The sequence below is a fragment of the Bacillus rossius genome, chromosome 11, assembly GCF_032445375.1.
Source record: "Bacillus rossius redtenbacheri isolate Brsri chromosome 11, Brsri_v3, whole genome shotgun sequence".
NCBI classification, from domain to species: Eukaryota; Metazoa; Arthropoda; class Insecta; order Phasmatodea; family Bacillidae; genus Bacillus; species Bacillus rossius.
Genome location: NC_086338.1, coordinates 4557492 through 4579286, shown reverse-complemented (window position 1 = coordinate 4579286; position 21795 = coordinate 4557492). Strand labels below are relative to the sequence as shown.

Genomic DNA, 21795 nt, shown 5'->3' with positions numbered 1-21795 from the left:
TGGAACTAATTGAGGCGGTGTGCTGACTTGCCACCAGGTGTCAAGAGGGTGTGCTATACACGCTCGCGATCAGGCCCGCGGTTACTTTTTCTGCCGCTAGATGTCGTGGACGTCTCTGTAAGACCAGGGAGAAAGTCCTTGAATTAGCCCATCGTCTTGGCTAAGTTCACGTCAGGTCACTGCTCCCGATTTGATTTCTCAGAACAAATGTGCGGTAAAGTGAGAGGAAGGGGGGACAGAAATTGCCACTAAGGTGGGAACACAGGTCCACTGGAGACCCATTCGTGACGAGACTTGCTATTCTCAGCAGGCCTCTAAGAAGAAGCAGCTTGCAGCCCAGAAGCCACTCTATGCAATTTTGGTCATGAAGAGAAATAAAATTACTAACTCGGGACGTGACTGCAGGCGAGAGAAATTTCAACTGGGCTGCCCATGTCCACATTTAACAGCAAAATATCAGATAGGCCCCCTGGGAAAAGGGTCTTCGGTCCACTGGCACAAAGTTTAAACACGTGGCGTACACCGGCCTAACAAGGAGTAAATCACCCCCTTAACAACCAGATAAATTAAAAAAAATAAGATTTCCAAAAAAAAATTTAAAATTATAGAAAAATAAAAAGGGTGACGATATGCCTAATTTCCGGCACAAAATAAATTATCCTAATCAAGCTTGAGATAATCACTGGTTCGATGACGAAAGTGACCTTGTGGTTGGTGTTGAAACAGAAGACACCAGGGATAATAATTTTTATTATAAACATACAAGGAATATGAACGTAGCAGAGAGATTGATTATACCTCATAGGAAGATCCTAACATATTGGTTGACAGGCTAAGACTTCTACATGATTCGCCTTGTTCAGGAAACTATTCGAACATCAAAGAAATATCCCTCATACTTAAAGAACTGAGGGAAGCTAGCTACATAAAATAATGGTTTCCATTAATTGCATGTGTATAAACTTGAAGAAAAATTAAGATTTTTTAAAAATGTACTTTATCATTTCTCGAAAGCTCATTTCTAAATAAATTTATTACTAAAAGGTGTAAAAAAGTCACCACTGACATCCAAAATGTATACTAATAAAGTCATGCATGTAATAATGTCAAGTTCGATAAAAAAAGTAATTGAAATCAGTTGGAGCATTTGGAACATTTGGAGCTGTTGGTGTAATTGGAGCTGTTGGAGCATTTGAAGCATTTGGAGCTGTTGGAGCATTTGGAGCCTTTGGAGAATTTGGAGATGATGGAGCTGTTGGATCATTTGGAGCATTTGGACCTGTTGGAGCATTTGGAGCATATGGAGCATTTTGAGCTGTTGGAGCATTTGGAGCTGTTGGAGCATTTGGTGCATTTGGAGCCTTTGTAACATTTGGAGCTGTTGGAGCATTTGGAGCATTTGGAGCATTTGGAGCAGTGGAGCTGTTAGAGCATTTGGAGGAGTTGGAGCTGTCGGAGCTAAGAATTAGTCTTTTCACGTCTATGCAGGGCTAAATGTTTATAAGATTGCTGGCATTCGCAAGTGATCCTTTAGTAGGATAGAAATTATGTAATAAATATTATGTTTGTAAAAGAACTTGCGGTGTTTTATTTCTCGAACCTGACAATTTTCTGGTATATAAATTAAATTTATTTTAGCTTCGTTCATAGATCAAAGAAAGTTTCGATTCAATATGTAAAAACATGTGTGATTTTTTCGGTGAATTTTGGAATTTTTTCCGAACTAATAAGTCAATAAAAACAAATATCTAAAATGGCGGTCGTAATGGTTTAAAGGATGATGGTAATAGATGATTTTAAGTCTCTTTTAGGACTTTGATAATAATTTATTATAATAATTATTTTTCCATAAAATTATTTTTTGCATCATCCAAGGATCGAACCAAGAACAGGAATTGATATAATCAATCATTACTTTAATAAGTGAATTTTTTGTTGAATTTTGGAATTTTTTTCCAGAATTTCTAGCTAAATAATTACACGATTCCAAGATGGCGCCCAAATTTCAAGATGGCAGGCACTTCAGTAATAATAAATGATTACTGCACTCTAGCGGGTAAAACTTAGACAAGTATGATGGTAATGTACTCTATAAGACGAGTACACGCAAAAGATGGTGTCCTCCAGCAGACGAAAACAAGATGGTGGCAATGACCTCTAGCAGGTGGTAGCTCCTGGTAGCATGTAATGAACGCAAAATGGCGGATCCATGATGGTCGTTAAGGTAAAATCAAATTTCATGGTTCAAGGTCAAATTTCAAGGTCAAGGTCAATGTTCAATGCCAACAGTTGAGGACAAAGTTATGGTGAACATAATATTATACTAACATGGTATCAGCACACTCTAGCAAACGAAAACAAGATGGTTTTCTCCAGCGGATGAAGACAAGATGGCGGACATGTCGTCATACTAGCTGACGATATATATATATATACCTTGCTATTGGTGGCGGAGATCAATGTGTAGGTGGTTTCTGTGGAGGAAGAATCTGTTTTTTTTTTTGCTCTAATAGTTTCGAATCAAGGACAGGAATCGAACTAATTAATCAGTATTCTAATAAGTAATTTTTTTCCCTCGAATCTCTAGCATTAAAATTATGTATTTTCAAGATAGCGACCGTAACGAAAAGTGCAACGGTGTTTTTTAAGAATTTTATTATTTTATTCGATTGATTAATTTTTTAATGATTTTTAAATTTTTTCCCGATTTTCTAACAAAACAATTACGGATATTCAAGATTGTGACCGTAACGATAATAGTTACAGTTACGTCTTAATACATGATGGTGGTTCTGTCTCGAACAGGTGGTGCTATTATTACTTCAAATCAAAAAAATTACAAGTCCGAATATGCATGTTATTTTTATATATACATTATTTTATTCTCAATTTGGTAAATGTCTCGATGGCCGTGCGGTTAAAGGCGTATGTTTTCCAATCTAAAGATAAGAGCTGCAATGGTTCGAATCACAGCGTTTCCAATGTATTTTGTTAAAAAATTTAAATTTAATATGTCGATAAGGACCATAATAGCTATGGTAGGTAATGGAACATCGACCTTATGTGATGAATCAGAGCGACGCTGGCGCTCTCTATGAACAAACAACAGAAATAAAGTCCTTGGTATCCAAGATGGTGACCTCCAGAAGAACAAAAAAAAAAATAAAGAGCTAGGCTGGCGCTCTCTAGGAACAAACAGCAGAAACAAAGTCAACGGTATCCAAGATGGCGGCCTCCAAAAGAACAAAAAAAAATCAAGAGCGTTGCTGGCGCTATCTAGGAACAAAGAACAGAAACAAAGTCGACGGCATCCAAGATGGTGGCCTCCAGTGGAACAGAAAAATTCAATATGGCGGTCATGACGAAAATTTCATCATAATGAGTGGGGCGCTCTATTTAAATATGGCGGATCCAAGATGGCAAAAAAAAAAACAGATTTAGGTCGTTGAAACCGTAGTCGTTTATTCCTAGATGTCTAAAAATTGTAACGATCGTAAACGCTGAATTTTTTTACATAGAATGTAAAGTATTTCCCCAGTATATAACATTATTTTTTCAAACGTTTTCTTTTACTGTAAGTTCTCACATGCTCTGTGGTTTTTAAATAAAATAGTTTGACTCAAAGTTTTTTGTCCTAAAGTCATTTGTCCTAACTTGGTTTTTCATAATGTCGTTTGTCCTAAAATCATTTGTCCTAAAAGTCGTTTGTCCTAAAGTCGTTTGTCCTAAAGTCGTTTGTCCTAATGTCGTTTGTCCTAATGTCGTTTGTCCTAAAGTCGTTTGTCCTAATGTCGTTTGTCCTAATGTCGTTTATCCTAATGTCGTTTGTCCTAAAGTCGTTTGTCCTAATGTCGTTTGTCCTAAAGTCGTTTGTCCTAAAACTCAGAGTAAGGATTTATCGATACTGGAACCGTCGTTTGTCCTAATGTCGTTTGTCCTAAAGTCGTTTGTCCTAAAGTCGTTCGTCTTAACGTCGTTTGTCCTAAAGTCGTTTGTCCTAATTTTTAGGACAAACGAAATTAGGATAAACGCTTTAGGACAAACGATTTTAGGACAAACGACGTGTACCCGGTATAAAAGGCTGAGCCGGCTTGTGGTGCTAGGGAAGATGAGAGGAGAGAGTGAGAGAAACTGAGTGTGCGAGAAAGAGTTTTTGGGTTATGTAAATCGGAGGACGAGCGACGGACGTCATGCATGAGCAGCGGATGATCCGAGATAGTGTGGCTCGGCTGAAAAATAAGTAGTGCGAGGAAGTGTTTCGAAACAGAGGTGCGTGGACAGAGACGAACAGTAGTGAGAGCTACTGTCGATCATAGTTCAGTTCTATTGTGGAGTGTAAATTATGGATTATCAAGTATGGTTAATTTTGTGGGCAGCCATTAGAATGCTATGATTAAAAAAGTAAAAACAAGTATTCAAACAATTTAAGGTTAATTTTTTTGGGATATTCTTTTCAAACTGTATTCTCAATTGTAAAATTATCATACTTCTACTAAAACATTATGATTCAATTTATATTTTTTAATTAGATGCATATAAAACTATACATGATTGTTTATAAATGATTGTATCAATTTTATTAAGGTATTTTTATATTATAGATAACGTAAAAACAGTTTATATTTCAATCCTAGCATGAACATATTCGGTTTTCCTGCATGACATGCAGTGCAAACTAGCAAATGGCACGTGTCCCCTGGAGGAACCACTGCAGGCAGGGGGCGCTGTGTTGCAGGCGGGCCGAGGGTGTCTCGCAAGGCCAGGCACAAGGTGACCGACTACTACCAGCAGGTGCTGTGGGGTGAGGTGGGCGCCTTCATGGAGCACGTGGTGCTGTGGTGGGGGGAGCCGGCGCTGGCAACATGGCCGCCCCACTGCGCCCGGGGCCTGCGCGACTGGGCCTACAAGCTCACCGCCAGTGGTACTGCACCTTGGTCGTCCTTCTGGTCCTTACCTGTACTCAACCTGCCTTCTTGAATGTGCCCATGGTTTTCCCTGTGCTCATGCAAGTTTTACCTGGGACCAAATTAACTAGTTATATTCTAGAGTTTAAGATAGGGAAGTTAGTCATGGCATAAGTTGCTGCCGTGGCTGGCCAATCCCCGCAAAAAGCACACGATAAATGATACCATTTATGCATGGCTGAAACCCAGCATGATTGGCGTAAAGGCTTCGGCCTGGGACCCACATAGTGCCTTCCCTAGCCCAGACCTTCCTAAACTAATACACACAGTTCTAGTCAGGTTAGCATAAACCACAGTACTGCAGCCACTCTCTCGCGGCGAGCGAGTCGCAGCGTCACAGGCCTACACACACATGCACATCCACTTCACAAGGAAGGGCATGTTGGTATGTACCATCCCACCAATCATTGCCTACAGTGACTTTGGGGAACCAGAAAAAACCATAAATTAAGCTGATACCTTTTTCACGGTCATCTCACCTGACACAATAACAAATTAAGAACTTCCAGCACGTAGAAGTACAGTTTACAGAAATTCCCTTACACACACAGCCAGAAAACTGTGCAATGACATACCAACAATTAAGTTCAAACAAAACTTCCAACTAGAGAATAGTTCCAGAAATGCATTTTATCTATCTTAACCATGATAAATGTAATAATAGTTATATTAGGTATTTGTTTTTCAATATTACTTATAAGATCTATTATTACGATAGAAAATGTTAAACAATAAAAGTATATGGAAGTTACTTTTTTGTTGAAAATTGGAACTTGGTTGAACTGTATGGGATGGATTAACAAATAATAAATACATGAACTGGGTTTTCAATGAAAGTTGACATTTGGCGCTCCGGCGACGACCGAATGAAAATGATCTTGTTTCATCCATGCCTTCAACAGCAAAAGAGCATGTCGTAAAAATAGCACATTCATTGATGGGGGGGAGGGGGGGGGGGGTTTGGAAAAATTATCTATTAGGGCATGCATATTTGTTTTGTTCCGTAGGTTTGTGTTTCCTTTTGGATTACTTTAAAAAATTCGTGCTTGCTTGTAATGGCTAGTCTGCCAAAATAACTACCAAAAATCTGTGTCATGGTAAACACAGTTTGCTCATTGTTGTGGTTATGAAATCTCATGGCATTTTCACGTAAAAGTTTTAATGCATTAAATTAAGATTTAAAGTATAATTATTAAAGTAAAATCACGAGTCTGCTAGAGTACAATTTGAAAACAAAAGCACGTGTAATTTACGTCAGGTGATTTTTATGTAATCCAATTTTGGTGCTTTGTACGGAAGACAAGAATCGATTTATAAGTGTAAAATAGAGAATTTTGGGGCAGGTCTGCGTTTGTGGAGCATGGAGCGGGTCAGGGACCGACCAACATGACCTTCAGTAGGGGTTGTGACACTCTGGGGATGTTTCAGGGTAACAGGGGAATTCTGACTCCTTGGGAGTATTGAGCATGGTAATGTTTGAGTTGTTGATCCCCTTTAACAGTTTGTGGATAAAAATGTTCCATGTGGGTATTTAAATAACTCGTAGATGGTAGGGATTTTTAATGAGGCTATGTCGTCAGCAGTAGTGGCTATTTTGTTGACTGCTATTGGCCACCATGTTAGTTCCGAGGTTAGCAGGTAGATGACCCTTGTGACCCCTATTTACATTTTCAAACTGGCACAAAGTCACGCTACTTGCAAACCAGATAAATATTGTTTCGTCTCTATGTATGCTGAGGGTTTTCCAGATCTTTGTTCTGCTACTTGATTTTAACAAACTGCTCTAGACATTGTCAAGCTGTTAATATTTCTTATTCTTTTGACATTTTAAAGCATTATTTTAAGACAAAAATCTCCTCTTTATATTTTTCTTGTACGCTCAAAACAAATTATGGAACTGGAACTGTATTTTTGAAAAGCTGTTCAGTTGCTAATCTTAAATTTGAGCATGTGACAACTCTTAAATTTTCACCTAATGAACATAAATATTTGAAACATTAGACCTAAAGTCCTTGCACATTCGAAACACAAATTTAAGTTCAATAAATAATGACATTGGCTGTACCATGTCATTATTAACATTTAATCAAATCCTAAGAAACCTGGTTTGCATTGCAATAATCTCTAATTTTAGGTCTTCCAAAGGTATTTGAACCCCCTACGAATAAATCTTTAAAAAATATATGGTGGGTTTAAAAGAAAATTAATTACAAAAATATTTTATGAATAATTTGAACACAATATTTCCAAAAATGAAATTATAATTCTGGCAGTCACAGCCCGAACACATTGAAAATTCAGCAAATGTAAGGATAACTTTCTCTGCGTCTTTGGGAACCGTCACGTTCGTACATCTATACCGATATAGTTCGGAAAGGCGTTTATTCTTAAAGCTTTGCGAACTACTTTGTTCCACTCGGGAAGATTTGATGCTAGACCAGTTACCGCTGAGATATTTCACTTGTTAAGTTTACTAAATACTAACATGCACACTAACAGAGCTCTATTTTACTGTTTTTTAAGTCTGCCTTTTATTGGGGGTTACTTCATGGCGATAGTGGTAAGCATTTTTCCAAAGCAGAAAGATTCATTCAAAGAAGATTTTTTTTAATAAATTGCACTTATGAGCCCTCCATCCTCTGAGATATGATATGGAATTGGTCCCTGCTAGAAGTAATGGCAGAATACTTATATATGATTAATTTTGGTACCCGAGAAAACCTACTGGACAACTTTTAGGTCTTCCAACTTCACTTCCGGCGAAATTCGTGGATACCTTTGCAGAGGATGGAATATAATTCGCCTTTACAAGATGCCTGCACTTCCTCAGTGATCTCACTTCAAAAGATAACAGTACCATATGCCGAACTATAGTATCGTCGATAGTTTGTAACAGTAGGGACCATACATCTCGCAAATGGCCAGTTTAAAGGTCGAGGAGTGAATGGTTACCATTGAGCATGCAATGTTTACAATTCATATCGAAATGACATCATGTTCAAGAAAATGCTTAGCTGCTGCGAGTAAAGCCAGTAAAATGTGGAAAGTAAAACGTAAATTGATTGTTTCTCTTAAAAAATTGAATCTGTGATTCATTGACTTGAAGTTGCAAACCTGGAGTTTATCTGTCCATACCTCTGCTCCTATCAAAGCGTACTTTAGATGGGCCTCTCTTTTTGTCCTTTCGTCTCATTCAGGTTCGATTCACCACAATCACTACAGTGGTGTACGCAATTAATTAGGTATAAAAACTTTCTAAGAACATTTATCTCGCAATCTCGATGCTCTTCCTCCCGAGCAGGAGCTAAGAGAAAAAAAAATCATCCGCTAGTTATGTTTTAATGCGATTTATTGTATATTTGTTAGAAACCTCTATTGTTTGTAATGAAATGAGAACTCCTAATCTAATATTTAGGATGTTTGATAACAAATTTTTAATTTAAAACAAAATATGTAGTAGGAAAATATTTCAACAGCAATATGCATCGATAGATACGAATATGGATGAAAACAAAAAATTTCTTAGGGTTCTTGCAGGCGAAAGTCGTGCTTAATCGTTCTTATAGCATCAATATGAGTAGCAACTCTATTTGACCTTAGTAATTTTGCTTTTAAATCTCGCCAATCCCGAGAATCTAAAAAGGGAGGCCCGATCAGCGAAGCCTAGGAGCTGTAGCACGGGAGGCTCGCTGCGTCAATGAACGTGTTGGCTGCCAGGCAGAGTGCCTCAGACGGTGGTGCCGGCGATGCAGAGCCTGATAGACGGTCTGGGCTGCTACGTGGCCTCCACCGAGTGGGACCAGACGTTCCGGCGGGCGCTGGTGTCGGGGCGCCTCAACACCCGGCTCCCCAGCCGTTCCAAGCAGGTACGGAACACGGCCCCATTCAGTCATATCATGCACAGTGAGACTGTACCGCCCATGTAGGTAAACCTCTGTGTGACAATACAACAGCAGCAAGTTGGTGTCCGAATGGTCGACATGATTGTTGATACATCTCGCTCATGTGGCAAGGGTCACACATTTGAGACAAATCCCCAGCAATACATAAATGTATGAGCACCGTGTTGTATTTAAGTGTTTTAAAGAAAACCACGCGTAATTTAAAGGTACAGCCAGTGAAAAACCTGGTGGATATAGATTGTGATGGAAAACTCTACATTATACATATTATTTTTACCATTATGACCATGCAAATTTCCTAAAAGACACAAAGGTCGTTACTTTTTTTTTAGTGTTATCAACTTGTTCAATTATTATGGATGTGCCTACATTTGTGCAACACATATATTTCTAATTTGTACCTTTATTTAATAAAGCCTCATCGTTGAGTGGTTGTCGTCCCTGCTGCTCGAGGAGCTGCTCCAGAGTGTGCAGATGGTTCAGGATGTGTGTGGTTCGGCAGGATGGCACGAGGACTGGTGAGATGATGACACAGCTACTGGAGGGCCTGGTGGGACTGAGCAACAGCTGCGAGGTGACCACCGAGTGGCTCGTCCTGGAGGAATTGTTCCAAAGAGTGAGGCTGGTGCTAGGATGTGTGGGGTTTCGGCAGGATGGCACGAGGACTGGTGAGATGATGACACAGCTACTGGAGGGCCTGGTGGGGCTGAGCAACAGCTGCGGGGTGACCAGCGAGTGGCTGTCCTGGAGGAATTGTTCCAAAGAGTGAGGCTGGTGCTAGGATGTGTGGGGTTTCGGCAGGATAGCACGAGGACTGGTGAGATGATGACACAGCTACTGGAGTGACTGGTGGGGCTGAGCAACAGCTGCGGGGTGACCAGCGAGTGGCTGTCCTGGAGGAATTGTTCCAAAGAGTGAGGCTGGTGCTAGGGTGTGTGTGGTTCGGCAGGATGGAACGAGGACTGGTGAGATGATGACACAGCTACTGGAGGGCCTGGTGGGGCTGAGCAACAGCTGCGAGGTGACCAGCGAGTGGCTGTCCTGGAGGAATTGTTCCAAAGAGTGAGGCTGGTGCTAGGGTGTGTGTGGTTCGGCAGGATGGCACGAGGACTGGTGAGATGATGACACAGCTACTGGAGGGCCTGGTGGGGCTGAGCAACAGCTGCGAGGTGACCAGCGAGTGGCTGTCCTGGAGGAATTGTTCCAAAGAGTGAGGCTGGTGCTAGGATGTGTGGGGTTTCGGCAGGATGGCACGAGGACTGGTGAGATGATGACACAGCTACTGGAGGGCCTGGTGGGGCTGAGCAACAGCTGCGGGGTGACCAGCGAGTGGCTGTCCTGGAGGAATTGTTCCAAAGAGTGAGGCTGGTGCTAGGATGTGTGGGGTTTCGGCAGGATGGCACGAGGACTGGTGAGATGATGACACAGCTACTGGAGGGCCTGGTGGGGCTGAGCAACAGCTGCGGGGTGACCAGCGAGTGGCTGTCCTGGAGGAATTGTTCCAAAGAGTGAGGCTGGTGCTAGGGTGTGTGTGGTTCGGCAGGATGGCACGAGGACTGGTGAGATGATGACACAGCTACTGGAGGGCCTGGTGGGGCTGAGCAACAGCTGCGAGGTGACCACCGAGTGGCTGTCCTCGCCGCCGCTGGAGGAACTGCCGCTGGTGGAGCAGATACCTGTGCTGCACCGACTCGACCACTCCGTGCACTCGGCACGCACCTGGACAGCGTCACAGGCCCGCCACCTCGCCAACACCTGGGCCATGGACGCTTTCTTCCTGGTCGCGCATGCCGACGTGCATGGCTGCCTCTCTCAGCTCGCCCGCCTCCAGGTGTGTTTTCACTTACATACTGTTCTTTACATGCGATCCGACACTTCCGTCGTAAATATTGTGCTGCATCAATGTGTCACCTTGGCAATGATGCATGAATTGTTCTTTATCAAATAAACTATTCTGCATAAAATGTGAGTTTTCTGAAAGTGCTTTAGGCACTATGTTTTGAAGTTACATTTAATCCTGTATTGTTTTGTTTTGCCTTTATTACCTGTATTCAAGTTTTGTTAGTATGTTAAATAGGAATGAGTAATATGTTTATAAATACTTTGCTTACCATAGTACTTATGGCTTTAAGTAATTATGTAGGTCACACGCGATAGACGAGTTAAACAGTAGGGGATTTGTGATCGCTCTTTAGATGGCATTAAAAATTTTAATAAACACATAAAAAACTTATAATGTCTAAATAGATATTATTAAATTAGTTCCTACTTTATTTTAGACAGACTGTATAAACATAAAATAATTGAATAACGACATAAGTAGGTATATATAGTTCATCCTGGGGCAGGGGAGGAGGGAGGGGGATTAAGGGATTATGTCACTTCCTTCGACCATGCACACACGAAAAAGTGTCCCGTTACATTCATCAGCCATGTACGCACGAAAAAATGTCCCGTTACAGTAGTTGGAAATGGGGGGTTCAAGACCAGGCGGAGGATTGAGGATCCGGCGGCCGACTTTGACCTTGAACATTGACCTTGAACATTGACTTTGACCTTGAACATTGACTTCGACCTTGAACATTGACCTTGACCTTTAACTTTGACCTTGACCTTGAAATTTGACCTTACCATTGACCTTGAACATTGACTTTGACCTTTAACTTTGACCTTGACCTTGAAATTTGACCCTGACATTGAAATTCGACCCTGACCTTTAGCCTTGCGACCCTCGATGTTGCCAACCTGATGATGTCATCTAATCCGTATGCTAATCCATATGCTAACCTAACCTAACCTAACCTAACATAATCCATATGCTAATCTATGCTAACCTAACCTAACCTAACCTAACCTAACCTAACCTAACCTAACCTAATCCATATGCTAATCTATGCTAACCAAACCTAACCTAACCTAACCTAACCTAACCTAACCTAACCTAACCTAACCTAATCCATATGCTAATCTATGCTAACCTAACCTAACCTAACCTAACCAAACCTAACCTAACCTAATCCATATGCTAATCTATGCTAACCTAACCTAACCTAACCTAACCTAACCTAATCCATATGCTAATCTATGCTAACCTAACCTAACCTAACCTAACCTAACCTAATCCATATGCTAATCTATGCTAACCTAACCTGACCTAACCTAACCTAACCTAATCCATATGCTAATCTATGCTAACCTAACCTAACCTAACCTAATCCATATGCTAATCTATGCTAACCTAACCTAACCTAACCTAACCTAATCCATATGCTAATCTATGCTAACCTAACCTAACCTAACCTAACCTAATCCATATGCTAATCTATGCTAACCTAACCAAACCTAACCTAACCTAACCGTCATGTCCGATATCTTGAAAATCAATAATTTTTATGTTAGAAAAACGGGAAAAAAATTAAAAATCATTAAAAAAATAACTAATCGAATTAAATAATAAAAATTAAATAAATTATTACTTAAAACCACTGTTGAACATACCGTTATGGTCGACATCTTGGATTATATTTAATTGTTGCATGTTTCGTTATACCCACCATTTCGGTTGAGTACGATGTTATCGTTACACTTTACATTATGACCGCCATATTGGATCCTATTAATGTTGCATGTTTCGTTATGGCAGCCATCTTGGAATCGTGTAATTATTTAGCTAGAAATTCGGGAAAAAATCCATAATTAATCAAATAAATCACTCATTAATTTACATATTGATTCGATCAGTTCCTGTCCTTGGTTCGATACTCGATCGATGCAATAATGTTTAATTTTATGTAAAAAAATAATAATTTCAATAAACCATGTTCAAAATTCTTAAAGAGGCTTAAAATCCTCTACTACCATCATCTTATAAGCCATCATGTACGCCATCTCGGAAATTCGTAATTTCAATGCTAGAAATTCGTAATTTCAATGCTAGAAATTCAGGAAAAAGTTCAAAACTCATTAAATAAATTTTGCAACCAATAAAATGATTAATTAGATCGACTTAGGTCCTTGGTACGATTCTGGATGCTGAAGAAAAAATAAATATAACAACAATTTAACATAATAGTGACAGGTGCGTAAATAAAACATCGCAAATTCTTTCACAAAATAAATTTTATTACAAAATCTATATTTTACTACAGGATCACTTACGAAAGCCCTGCATAGGCGTGAAATGACTAATTCTTAGCTCCAATCGGTTTATACTAGACAGAGACCAACCAGAACCTTTACAGACATAGTCCTCCTCTTCTTGACAGAGTTTCTGGATACCGTTTTTAACAGTTTGCTTCACATCGTCAGAACTGTAAATTACTGCAGCCGATGTCTTGAATGCACACTTCCTCACTTCGTCTTCGAATGGATACGGCTTTCCATATATACAGTCCAACCACAAGTTATATTTTGATGGACCGTTTGTTGCTACATCATCAGTAAGCTGATTGATTATGTCCTCTCTGATATCATCAAGAAAATTACAAATGTCTTTTGACTCACCTAACGTATTTAGATAATAGTAATCTTTCAATTTTCCACGAAATGCAGACTGCGCCAAGTAGAACCCATTATCATTCACTTGTAATGCACCGAACACAGTATTAGGTTTATTTTCACGTCCAGACGTTATAGCAATCGGTTGCTGCACATTAGTTTTCTTGCTTGTGCGCTTACGAGTCTCCAATCTAAAGCGAGGAGTCGAAATTTCTACAGGTAGTTCTTCAGTAGACACACGGACTTTACCGTTGCATTTTTTCACATGCCGTCGCAAACTATCAATACGTGTAAACCATTCATGACACTCATCACAGCGGAACTTCATGCGAGATGGATTCTTCTTGCATTTACCACGATCCATGGTAGCTTCTGTGACTAATGTTAGATACAAACTGACAGTTTTCTCCAATTGGAACCATTTCTTAAATAGAGTTTTTGAAATATTTCATCAGCGAGAGTTAAGTTATCTAATGCAAAGCAAATTGATGCAAGTAGTTCTGGCTGTCGTCAACAGATGTCGCCACGTGCTGCTTGCAGGTAAATAATATATATTTAATTAATGTGGGATGCGGAACGCTCACTATCGATCGCAAAGGGAGGTTGGCTTCGATAGTATCCAAGGAGAAAAAAAGTTCATCCTTCCTGCTAGTGCTTCTCAGATTTCTCACGGATTGTGACGTCACGGCGGCCATCTTGGATGGGTGTGACCTTGACCTTTGACCGAAACCGCAGGAATGATCGCAAGCACACGGATTAACCATCAAAATATTGATAAGAATAATCAGGAGCACACGGAGAAAACCATCATAATATTAGCAAGAATAATCAGGAGCACACGGAGAAAACCGCCATAAGTTTTCTTTGATATCATAAAAAGACAAAAAAAAATTAATAAAAAATTAAAAATAAAAACGAAAAAAATTCAAACATTCTGCTAGCTTGTGAACTTCTCATTGTTGAGCAAAGATAGAGTTCTAGTACAAGCCAGAATGTTTGAATTTTTTTTTTCGTTTTTATTTTTAATTTTTTATTAATTTTTTTTTGTATTTTTATGATATCAAAGAAAACTTATGGCGGTTTTCTCCGTGTGCTCCTGATTATTCTTGCTAATATTATGATGGTTTTCTCCGTGTGCTCCTGATTATTCTTATCAATATTTTGATGGTTAATCCGTGTGCTTGCGATCATTCCTGCGGTTCATGATTTGACTAGCGTATTATTCCATACGGTGCATGTATATAAGCGAGTCCTAGACAGCAGGACGCTCAGTTTGTTACTGACGTCGGCGGTGTAAGGATCACCTAGTTTGTTTCTTCTGGTGCATAAGTCGTGTCAATTAGCTGTTCTTGAGACCTCGATGGCATCTTTACCGTCTTGAGACCTCGATGGCATCTTTATCGTCTTTAACGTCGAACTCGGAGGTTGTACCATCGTCTACGGGAACCTTGACGACAGCTACGATGGAGAAGGTGCAGATCCTGTTGGCAACGACGACGTCAACATTGGAGGAGATTTCAACAGATGTGATACCACCAGCAGAAGAGACTTTAATGCCGGTAGTGTTGGCTGTGCAGGAAAACTCGACGAACTTCGTTTCAGCCTCAATGGAGACTTCAATGGATGCCGAATCGACAACAACTAACGAACATCGGTGCTGTTACTGTGACAAGATTTTCTCAAACAGCAGCAATGCTCGACGGCATGAGAAGAGAGAATGTGCCAAGAACCTATATCGTAAAATGATTGTTTGTGAGAAATGTCATAAGCAGTTTGCCAGAAAAGATAATATGAAAACGCACATGAAGACATGCAAAGGTCCTGCTGTTCGGCAGTAAGTAAAGGTTTCGGTGCAACAGTGATGCATCGATGTTCATAAGAGTATGCCTGGAGATGTCGCAACTGTGGCAACGTCAGTATCTAGATCGGGTCTGAAAGGCTCGTCTTCATCAGCAAGGTATCCTTGCAGCTACTGCGATATGTCGTTCACTTTTTCTCATGTAGCACGAAGACATGAGAGGAGTAAATGCAAGAAGAATCCATCTCGCATGAAGTTCCGCTGTGATGAGTGTCATGAATGGTTTACACGTATTGATAGTTTGCGACGGCATGTGAAAAAATGCAACGGTAAAGTCCATGTGTCTACTGAAGAACTACCTGTAGAAATTTCGACTCCTCGCTTTAGATTGGAGACTCGTAAGCGTACAAGCAAGAAAACCAATGTGCAGCAACCGATTGCTATAACGTCTGGACATGAAAATAAACCTAATACTGTGTTCGGTGCATTACAAGTGAATGATAATGGGTTCTACTTGGCGCAGTCTGCATTTCGTGGAAAATTGAAAGATTACTATTATCTAAATACGTTAGGTGAGTCAAAAGACATTTGTAATTTTCTTGATGATATCAGAGAGGACATAATCAATCAGCTTACTGATGATGTAGCAACAAACGGTCCATCAAAATATAACTTGTGGTTGGACTGTATATATGGAAAGCCGTATCCATTCGAAGACGAAGTGAGGAAGTGTGCATTCAAGACATCGGCTGCAGTAATTTACAGTTCTGACGATGTGAAGCAAACTGTTAAAAACGGTATCCAGAAACTCTGTCAAGAAGAGGAGGACTATGTCTGTAAAGGTTCTGGTTGGTCTCTGTCTAGTATAAACCGATTGGAGCTAAGAATTAGTCATTTCACGCCTATGCAGGGCTTTCGTAAGTGATCCTGTAGTAAAATATAGATTTTGTAATAAAATTTATTTTGTGAAAGAATTTGCGATGTTTTATTTACGAACCTGTCACTATTATGTTAAATTGTTGTTATATTTATTTTTTCTTCAGCATCCAGAATCGTACCAAGGACCTAAGTCGATCTAATTAATCATTTTATTGGTTGCAAAATTTATTTAATGAGTTTTGAACTTTTTCCTGAATTACTAGCATTGAAATTACGAATTTCTAGCATTGAAATTACGAATTTCCGAGATGGCGTACATGATGGCTTATACGATGATGGTAGTAGAGGATTTTAAGCCTCTTTAAGAATTTTGAACATGGTTTATTGAAATTATTATTTTTTTACATAAAATTAAACATTATTGCATCGATCGAGTATCGAACCAAGGACAGGAACTGATCGAATCAATATGTAAATTAATGAGTGATTTATTTAATTAATTATGGATTTTTTCCCGAATTTCTAGCTAAATAATTACACGATTCCAAGATGGCTGCCATAACGAAACATGCAACATTAATAGGATCCAATATGGCGGTCATAATGTAAAGTGTAACGATAACATCGTACTCAACCGAGATGGTGGGTATAACGAAACATGCAACAATTAAATATAATCCAAGATGTCGACCATAACGGTATGTTCAACAGTGGTTTTAGGTAATAATTTATTTAATTTTTATTATTTAATTCGATTAGTTATTTTTTTAATGATTTTTAATTTTTTTCCCGTTTTTCTAACATAAAAATTATTGATTTTCAAGATATCGGACATGACGGTTAGGTTAGGTTAGGTTTGGTTAGGTTAGCATAGATTAGCATATGGATTAGGTTAGGTTAGGTTAGGTTAGGTTAGCATAGATTAGCATATGGATTAGGTTAGGTTAGGTTAGGTTAGGTTAGGTTAGCATAGATTAGCATATGGATTAGGTTAGGTTAGGTTAGGTTAGCATAGATTATAATATGGATTAGGTTAGGTTAGGTTAGGTTAGGTTAGCATAGATTAGCATATGGATTAGGTTAGGTTAGGTTAGGTCAGGTTAGGTTAGCATAGATTAGCATATGGATTAGGTTAGGTTAGGTTAGGTTAGGTTAGGTTAGGTTAGCATAGATTAGCATATGGATTAGTTTAGTTTAGGTTAGGTTAGGTTAGGTTAGCATAGATTAGTATATGGATTAGGTTAGGTTAGGTTGGGTTAGGTTAGGTTAGGTTAGGTTAGCATAGATTAGCATATGGAGTAGGTTAGGTTAGGTTAGGTTAGGTTAGGTTAGGTTAGGTTAGGTTAGGTTAGGTTAGGTTAGGTTAGCATAGATTAGCATATGGATTAGGTTAGGTTAGGTTAGGTTAGGTTAGGTTAGCATAGATTAGCATATGGATTATGTTAGGTTAGGTTAGGTTAGGTTAGCATATGGATTAGCATACGGATTAGATGACATCATCAGGTTGGCAACATCGAGGGCCGCAAGGCTAAAGGTCAGGGTCGAATTTCAATGTCAGGGTCAAATTTCAAGGTCAAGGTCAAAGTTAAAGGTCAAAGTCAATGTTCAAGGTCAAAGTCAATGTTCAAGGTCAAAGTCAATGTTCAAGGTCAAAGTCAATGTTCAAGGTCAAAGTCAATGTTCAAGTTCAATGTTTAAGGTCAAATTTCAAGGTCAATGTCAAAGTTAAAGGTCAAGGTCAATGTTCAAGGTCAAAGTCAATGTTCAAGGTCAATGTTCAAGGTCAATGTTGAAGGTCAATGTTCAAGGTCAAAGTCGGCCGCCGGATCCTCGATCCTCCGCCTGGTCTTGAACCCCCCATTTCCAACTACTGTAACGGGACATTTTTTCGTGCGTACATGGCTGATGAACGCAACGGGACACTTTTTCGTGTGTGCATGGTCGAAGGAAGTGACATAATCCCTTAATCCCCCTCCCTCCTCCCCTGCTCCAGGATGAACTATATATACCTACTGACATAATCAAAATAAAATTAGCTACACTACATAGGCAAAGTGAATTGCAACAGCTTTAAAAATTCTATAAGCATGCATTATTATGTCTTTTAATATGACTTAATAAATGCAACAAATATCTGTTCATTGATTCCAAAGACAAATGTTTGGAGTTATGTAACTTAATGGTCTGCTGTGACTAGAAAGTTCATACAGTCTTCAGTTTTGAATTTATATCTTCGAAAATAGAGCTATGATTAAGTGACAACAGAAAAAAAATGATATTGTTTTGTCGTCATTATTTTACAAACTGTAGCTGCTTTATCCTTGATTCTTAATGGCTATCTCCTAACATAGTTATGTAGAAATGTTAATAGTAGTACCTATATAATAGAACCTCTGGGTCTGGATTGCGGATGACGTCAATGACCGACCATCTGAAGTCACGACGGCCTTCTTGAATTATGAAATCACTATTGCACTTTTCTTTATGGTGGTAATTTTACCTTCACCATTGACTTTGACCTTGAATTTAACCCTGGACTTTGCACATTTACTTTGACCTTAACCTTTAACAAAGGCTGTAATTTTGGATACCACCTTCAATTCTGCCATATTGTATTTGGAACTAAAGTACAGGGGCAGGGGCAGGGGCAGAGGGCAGAGGGCAGTGGGCTGAGGGCAGAGGGCAGAGGGGTGCTCTAACGGGTGCTCGTGTCAGCTTGCAGAGCACAAGGACCTGGCGGGCGTGCGGAGCGAGCACGTGGCGGTGTGCGCGCAGATGAGGTCGAAGCTGGTGTCCGAGGTGCGCGACAACATCGACAAGCTCAAGGTGCGTCCTCCCCCCCCCCCCCCCCCTCTGCTGCTGTGCGTCTTCATACACGTTTCAATCATATACACAATGCAATTATGTGTAAGTATTAAAAAATTTACTTTCTAAAACATGTCAAATTACACCTCATTAAATGTCCCTAACTAATTTCTCTTCAGCCAAATTGCTTTCAAAATAAGATACTTGTATTTATCGTTCTCGATTGTTACTCTTGAAACCTCAAAACTTAAGACTTTGGTTAAAAGGTTATATCATTAAAGAAATTTGGCATATTCTGGGAAACTGAATACGAGGCTAGTCACTTTGTAAATAAAATAAAAATATTTCAAATCGTTATAACTCATGTAGTTATAATTCTTTTGGTTTTATTATTAGCACAAGTACCAGCGGTGTGTTTCATAAGACCTGTTTTAACCTTCGTTATGCGTGAAAAAGCTGCTTAATATTCTGCGTTTGCTTTATTACCGAGACACCTAATTTTTTTGTCCTAATTTTTATTTGTAATATGGTCTATCGACTAGGAAATAAGAGTGTGTGAGGCTGCTCAACCCCCACCCTTCCCCGTCGACACTGGGTTTCTGGGCTCTGGGTTCCCCCCTCCCCCGCACACGGGTTCGTGGGAAAGAGTACGAACAATAAACAACCTCGCGAGGCACCCCAAGCAAGGCGGGGCCGTGCGGTGGAACGGAGCCTGCGCCCCGGGTCTCCTGCAACAAGCACCAACACGTAATATATCTGCTGCTGTGCGAACCAAGCCATAGCCAGACATCTACTCGCACGAGCCATGATTTAAGTTTAACCGAGAGAAAACAGTTTTACAGTGAAAATGAGCGAGCAAGAACCCAGGCGACCACGACTCGGTATGACAAGACAATTGGCTCCAAAAGGAAGTTACAGAGCTTTCATAACGACCAACAAAAGCACTACCAAACCACATGGAAATAATTAACCATGACAATTTTTAAACGTGCCAGACTGAAACAGCAATTTAGAAAAGATGAACAACCATGAAGTAAATAAGATACATATACTGTTGAAGCAGTTTTTTTTTTCCTAGCCTAAGTTAATTCTAAGTGTGTAGGGGAGGGTCCAGGTTAGGGGAGGACCTAAGTGTGTCTCAGGCCGAAGCCTATACACTCTACCATGCGGGTTTTTAACCATGCAGGACAAGGGCGCGTGCATCGTGTGCTATTGGGGTTTACTGGCCAGCCATGGCTGCAATTGGCGCCATGACTGACGCCCCATTGGTCGCCTAGCTTAAAGCTAGCTAATGTGACCCAGGTAAAACCTGCATAGACACAGGGAAAACCCTGGGCCGGTTCATGCGGGGATCAATTAACATGCATTAAGCAAGCAGGTAACTACTGGACAAGGGGAAGAAGGGTCCAGGTAAGAAGAGTTGGAGGGGCTGAAAAATCAACCATGCTGGAGTTGGGTGCTTGGGCCTTGCGGCCCGCATTTAAAGGTTGGGAACTCCTGGGTTATTATTAACCAGGGGCGCAAGCGCCCCCAGGGGCGGGCGACTTCACTCGTCAGCCCAGCCACAGCTGAACCAGGCAGCCACAGTTAAAACAGAAGTGGGCAGACGAGCCAGTAAACCGGCTCGAACTGCTGGCTCTCGGAGCGAAAGGCAGCCTGACATTGCACCATCTTCATCTTCCTTCTTCCAGTCAACAGCCAACGACCTTCCAAGCCAGGGTGGGGGTAAGTCGTTCAGGCGAATGAAGTATCTTGCGAGTCGGACCCTCTTGCCCCCCAAATTCCCGGGTCGGTTGAAGGTCGCGCCGCCCAGGCTACCACTGGCTCCAACAGGGCCCCAACTTGAAGGCGCCGCCATCTCTTCCTTCAGAATTCCGATGCTGTTCAGTTCCGTTGCGCGCGCGGCAGTCCACAGCTCCGCAAGTTCCAGCCCGCAGTTCGTCTACACTTCGCTACTAAGGCACATCGAGCTCCCCTGCGGTGCCTTCGCCGACGAAGCTGCTTTCTGCCGCGCGCCGAGCTACATTCAGGCTACCTTTCTCCCCGACAGCCGTGATAACGACTCCACAGGCCGGCCATTGGTCCGCGGACTGCTATTGGTTATTCACAGCCACCCCAGCGAGATTGCAACTCTCGGGCTGGGCTCCCGTATCCGCCACCCGCGGGACGCGGTCGGTAGCAGTTGGCGCTGCTAGGCCGCCCCCAGCACGCACACAAAACCAACACGCACTGCCAGCCTTCGGTTACCCAATAGGGCGCAGGGAACTCCCAGCCAACAGCCCGCGAGAGAGATGCGCACGCCCCGAGAGACGACCACCGACGTTGAAGCAGTGCGGGCACTACTTAGCGTTCCTTCCCCTCCTTTCCCCTCCCCTCTCCTCCTTTCCCCTTCCTCTCCAACTTCCCCTTCCTACCCCCCTCTTCCTCCCTTCCCCGCCGCGCCACCGGCGCACTCTGCCGTGTATAGTTCCTGGCCTATATAATCTCGGCACCCGGGCTATTTGCCGCAGGTGCAAATACGCAACATTGGACTAGCCAATGATTGACATGCTCAGGCTGGCAGCACATTGTGACAGAATTCAATCCTCCCGCACCACCCAGACACACCAGCGATTTGGCCCAGCGGGGCTCTAATTAATTTTTGGCCCAGCGGGGCTCTAATTAACTTTTGGCCCAGCGGGGCTCTAATAAATACACCAACACACAAATTCCCCATTCTTATAGGAATGTTTATTTCTTAATTATTAAGTGAGCAGACTCACTATCGATGAATAGGTGTCCGACCATGTGCCTGACCACGTCCTGCGGTGCAAATAATCAACATTGGACTAGCCGATGATTGACATGCCCAGGCTGGCAGCATAACGTGTAGGGCATATATGGCCGTGGTAACTGGGGCAACCTGGGTGCTGCGGCCATATAACTTATAGTTGTAAGATGTACCTTTTCT

The 21795-nt window shown here is 41.1% G+C and overlaps 1 protein-coding gene across 1 annotated transcript in view; it reads left to right on the top strand.

Moving 5' to 3' along the window:
- Positions 1-21795, top strand: part of LOC134536536 (uncharacterized) — a 105207-nt gene that overhangs the window by 27231 nt on the left and 56181 nt on the right. Inside the window, exons 5-13 of the mRNA XM_063376268.1 lie at positions 4736-4921; positions 8682-8830; positions 9369-9590; positions 9816-9887; positions 9964-10035; positions 10113-10184; positions 10262-10333; positions 10410-10697; positions 18756-18866. Of these exons, the coding sequence (XP_063232338.1) occupies positions 4736-4921; positions 8682-8830; positions 9369-9590; positions 9816-9887; positions 9964-10035; positions 10113-10184; positions 10262-10333; positions 10410-10697; positions 18756-18866 (1244 nt within the window). The remainder of the gene's footprint in view (positions 1-4735; positions 4922-8681; positions 8831-9368; positions 9591-9815; positions 9888-9963; positions 10036-10112; positions 10185-10261; positions 10334-10409; positions 10698-18755; positions 18867-21795) is intronic.